Source organism: Nanorana parkeri, unplaced genomic scaffold (assembly GCF_000935625.1).
Source record: "Nanorana parkeri isolate BGI_ZX_2015 unplaced genomic scaffold, ASM93562v1 scaffold4521, whole genome shotgun sequence".
Lineage (NCBI taxonomy): Eukaryota > Metazoa > Chordata > Amphibia > Anura > Dicroglossidae > Nanorana > Nanorana parkeri.
Window position 1 is genome coordinate 8,766 of NW_017310783.1, and position 5,100 is coordinate 13,865.

At 48.5% G+C, this 5,100-nt stretch overlaps 1 protein-coding gene across 1 annotated transcript; it reads right to left on the reverse strand.

The window, feature by feature from the left end:
- Positions 1-2,023: 2,023 nt before the first annotated feature.
- LOC108803942 (gastrula zinc finger protein XlCGF57.1-like) lies at positions 2,024-3,340 on the reverse strand. The gene has a single exon (XM_018575727.1). It carries the CDS (start codon positions 3,293-3,295, stop codon positions 2,024-2,026), a length of 1,272 nt encoding a protein of 423 aa, XP_018431229.1. The 5' UTR covers positions 3,296-3,340.
- Between the last annotated feature and the right edge of the window lie 1,760 nt (positions 3,341-5,100).

The window sequence follows — 5,100 nt, forward strand, 5'->3', positions numbered from 1 at the left end:
TTTCGGGGGTTGGGCTCCGCCCCTTAGTTCCAGTGAAGGGAACTCTTAAGCCATCAGCACACCAAGACATTTTGGACAGTTTCATGCTCCCAACTTTGTGGGAGGAGTTTGGGGACGGCCCCTTCCTGTTCCAACATGACTGCGCACCAGTGCACAAAGCAAGGTCCATAAAGACACGGATGGGGGAGGAACGTGACTGGCCGCACAGAGTCCTGACCTCAACCCCATAGAACACCTTTGGGATGAATTAGAGGCAGAGACTGCGAGCCCCTCCCCCAATATCAGTACCTGACCTCACAAATGGTCCAACATTCCCATAGACACGCCCCTAAACCTTGTGGACGCCTTCCCAGAAGAGGCGGAGCTGTTATAGCGGCAAAGGGCGGAGCCAATCCAATACTGAACCCTACGGACTAAGACTGGGGGGCCATTAAAGTTCATGTGCGTGTAAAGGCGTCCCAATACTTTTGGCAATATAGTGTATATCACCCTCCTTCACCACATTCCTGTATCCTCATAGATATAATAAAAGTTAGGCATACCCCGGTTGGGCCTATTATCCCGGAAGAGAACTGATCTGCTGCTGGCCAGTTATACACGGCTCTATGTTCTGTGGTGTCTTCATTATTATGTCCTGAATCGAAAAGAACGTGAGAGACTCAAAACTTCATAATAAATATTATTTATTGAGAGGAACCAGAAGGAGGACCGGGACTTCACCGACACCAAAGCTCTAAATGAAGCACATAAACAATACTTTGGGTATATGAGGAACCGATGACGAGACGCCTTCTTCAACAAAGAACAGCACAAGGCGATGGCTGTAGGCCAGGAACGATGACCGACCGAGGGGATTCAATGGGTAGGAGGGGCATTTGATAGGGTAAGATCTTCTGAAAGGAAACCCGGGGAGCTTTCTACGCTCTATGACTGATAAGCATGAAATGGCTCTGCACCCCGAAAACTGATGTGGGGATCGATGGAGAGGTGCACCACCGGACAGATTCTTCTACCTCATGGGACAGAGTTCCTCTACCAGCAAAACAAACGACAAACGCACTCAACAATTTGTTACCAGTTATACAGTAAGGTGCACACGAAATGGGCTTTGAACAGTAGAACAGTAGAAAGGCATCACGGCACACTCACAAACCAGCATGTAAAACAACTTGTCTCACCCTGTGGCTCCTTGGCAGAAGTAAACAATCATTTACAATGTACGGGCTTAAGCTGCGGAAAAATTTGGTTTGTTTGTTTGTTTTGCTTTACCGATTTGGTGCAGCGACGCATTGGGGTTTCTCAGCTGCCAATGGGATGTGCGGGATCCCTTGTGTGTTTCTGTACCTTTAAGGAGGAGGGGGCGTCCTCCTGACAGGCCTGCACCCAATTTGATATCTTCTGCCCCCATGTGCTCCAAGATGGAGACTCTCATAGTTTAGAGTTAGGACCGCACTATAAGAGGATCCCTCAACTAGCTTGTGCTTACCCAAGGCATAAAATTCAGAATAATAACAACATACAAACTCCGCACCGAGCGACATCACCAACCTCGTCTACAAGTATCGCCCAAGCCGTCCTCTCCGTTCCTCCCCAGACCTCCTGCTCTCTGGCGCCCAGTTCACCTCCAGGACTTCTCCAGAGCCTCTCCCATCCTCTAGAGCTCCCTACCCCAACCTTGGCGCTCATCTCCTACTCTGGTGGCCTTTAGGCGTTCCCTGAGAACTCTGCTCTTCAGGGAAGTCTACCCCACCCCCACCCAACCACTGAACTTTTACGTTCTCCATCAACTCATCCCTCCTTATTACCTTTTACTGGGCCCCTCCCTTTTAGATTGTAAGCTCTCGGGATTCCATAAGACATAGAAAGCAAATCATCAACTGGGAACCCCTCCCCCTTCCAGTTTCCACCTATAAATGAAATAAAACTTTCAGGTGGACTGATTCTAAGCCCTCATCATCATACAGTTCTTCTATGACTTGAAGCCTTCAGTTTATGAAACGCCTCCAGACATTTGTTACCGGCCTCACTGCATGTGGTTCCTCTGATGCCGAATCAGATTGTCTTTCCTTGTGAAACATTTCCCGCAGTCCGCACACGAAAACGAACTCTGGTCTACGTGGAGCTTCTGGTGTTGGACGAGGTTGAATTTCCGGGTGAAGCACTTTCCGCACTCCAGACAGGAAAAAGGCCGCAACCCCGTGTGCGTTTGCTGGTGTCGGTCGAGAGCGCCTTTCTTTATGAAACACTTGCCGCACTCCGAGCAAGGGAACGGCTTCTCGCCAGTGTGGACTCTAAAATGAGCGTCGAGGTTCCCTTTCTGTGAGAAACATTTTCCACACTCAGAACACGAAAAGGGCTTCTCGCCGGAGTGCCCTCTCTGGTGCCTCAGAAGTTTCGATCTCTTTAGGAATATTTTTCCGCACTCCAGGCAGGAAAAGATCTGACCGGTGTGAGTCCTGTGGTGTAGAAGGAGGTCAGACTGCGTTTTGAATGACTTGTCGCACTCAGAGCAGCAGAAAGGGCGGTCGGCCACGTGCGTCCCCTGGTGCCTAAGAAGTTCTCGTTTCTGTATGAAACATTTCCCGCACTCGTCGCAGGAAAACGGCCTCTCGCCGGTGTGGAGCTTCATGTGCGTATTGAGGCTCCCCTTTACCGAGAAGCTTCTGCCGCACTCAAAACAAGAAAAGGGCTTCTCGCCGGTGTGAACTCTCTGGTGTATCAGGAGATCCGATTTCGCCAAGAAGGATTTCTCACATTCCGAGCACGAGAAGATCTCCTCGCCCGCCTCGATCCTCTGATGGACGTGAAGCTCGTACTTTGTTTTAAAACTCGTCCCGCAGTTCGAACACGACAAAGATTCCTCGAGCTCGTGAAGTTTCTGATGTCGGGAAAGACACAATTTCTGTTTGAAGCTTTTCCCGCACTCCAGGCACGAAAACGGACGCTCTCTCGTGTGAGTCCGCTGGTGTATGATGAGAGTTCCTTTCCGTACGAAACCTTTCCCGCAATCCGAACACCTAAACGGCATCTCGCCGGTGTGCAGGCGCTGGTGCTCCAAAAGTATATATTTGGCTGTAAAGCTTTTTCCGCACACCGTACACACAAAAGGTCTCTCGCCCGTATGGATTTTCAGGTGCTTGAGAAGGTCGGACTTCTGTTTGAAGGACTTCTTGCACTCTCGGCAGGTGTAGAGACGTTCTCCGGTGTGTTGTCGCCGATGTCTAACGAGTTGTGATCTCAGTACAAAGGATTTCCCACACTCCAAACAGGAAAACAAACTCTGCCCCGAGTGCATCCTCCGATGTCTAATGAGGTCGGCTTTCTTACCAAAACTCTTGCCGCATTCCAGACACGGGAACGTCTTCTCCCCGGGATGTCCAACAGGATGTGACCTATGTGAAGAGGAGTGTTCCTCAGACTCAGAGGTGCCTAATGATCCGTCCACCAAGTACAAGTCAGGTCGTATATTTTCAACAGAGGAGACGAGTCCTAAAGAATATTGACCGCCGCTCGTCTCTTCTTCATTATAATCCGGAGGCAGGAAAAGACGCCCCTCCGAGGAACTCCAACCAGCGTGTCCACCTGTGGGATAAGTTTTACATATTTTGATTTAAGAAGTCATGGCAACTAGAACCTCATTTGTTGGTCACATGACGTTATATTGGGGAATGGAGATGGACCTTCATATGGTGTACAGTATCTCCTCCTCATTGGTTGGTCACATGACGTTATATTGAGCAACGGAGATGGACCTTCATATGGTGTACAGTATCTCCTCCTCATGTGTTGGTCACATGACGTTATATTGAGCAACGGAGATGGACCTTCATATGGTGTACAGTATCTCCTCCTCATTTGTTGGTCACATGACGTTATATTGGGGAATGGAGATGGACCTTCATATGGTGTCCAGTATCTCCTCCTCATTTGTTGGTCACATGACGTTATATTGAGGAATGGAGATGGACCTTCATATGGTGTACAGTATCTCCTCCTCATGTGTTGGTCACATGGCGTTATATTGGGGAATGGAGATGGACCTTCATATGGTGTCCAGTATCTCCTCCTCATTTGTTGGTCACATGACGTTATATTGAGCAACTTGTATTTATTATTTCTTACCTGTGCTGATATCTACAGAAGAATCCTCCTCTTTAATGGTCACTATGATTTCACCCTCTTCAATAGATTGCTGATCACCCTCTAGAAAAGCCTTGTCGTCATCTTCTTCTTCGTCTTCCTCCTTAACTTCTACTTTAATATCAACTGGGTCTTCATCCTAAACCCAGAACAAGAGAGTAACATCCGAAACTACAAAAAAAAGTCATAAGAATTTATAGATCCTCAGTTATAGAAGTTCAGTTCCACCGACCTGATCACGGTGAGGGATGGTGAGATCTTCCTGGGTGGGATCCCGGGAATACAGAGGACGGGGACATCTCTCTGGTGGGTTCCTCTTACTGGATCCATCTGTAGGAAACACACACACTGACTGAATACATTGTTTCTATGTGTGTATCAGATGATGGGGGATGTAGGCGGAGCCTCCGTACTGCTCTCTCCTCTTACCCGGTGATGTGAGGGGCGGATGATGACTTCTAGAACCTTCTTCTCATTGGTTCTGTCAAGTACCAGCCGCTCACCAGATCTCTTCTTTACTACTTCATAATCCTGAGTAATAAAAATTATTATTGATACATTGTGTTATGAATAGAGATCAGAGTGATGTCATGTGACCTCCCAGAATCCTCCTCACCTCTCCGGTCAGCAGGTAGATGATCTGCAGTGTGAAGTCCAATATCCTCTCAGTCATGTGACTCCGCTTCTTCTCCATTCTCATGGAGTCATCCCTGCAGAGAGATTATAAAATGACCTTTTTGATAAGGTTGAAGGGAAGGACGGAAGTCAGATAGAAGACCGAAGGGGAGGACGGAGGTCAGATAGAAGACTGAAGGGGAGGACGGAGGTCAGATAGAAGACCGAAGGGGAGGACGGAGGTCAGAAGACGGAAGTCAGATAGAAGACAGAAGGGAGGACGGAGGTCAGAGAGAAGACTGATGGGAAGGACGGAGGTCAGATAGAAGACCGAAGGGGAGGACG

Coding starts and splice junctions, on each gene's coding strand:
- LOC108803942 (XM_018575727.1), bottom strand. CDS start 3,295: ATGCACTCGGGGCAGAGTTTGTTTTCCTGTTTGGAGTGTGGGAAATCC.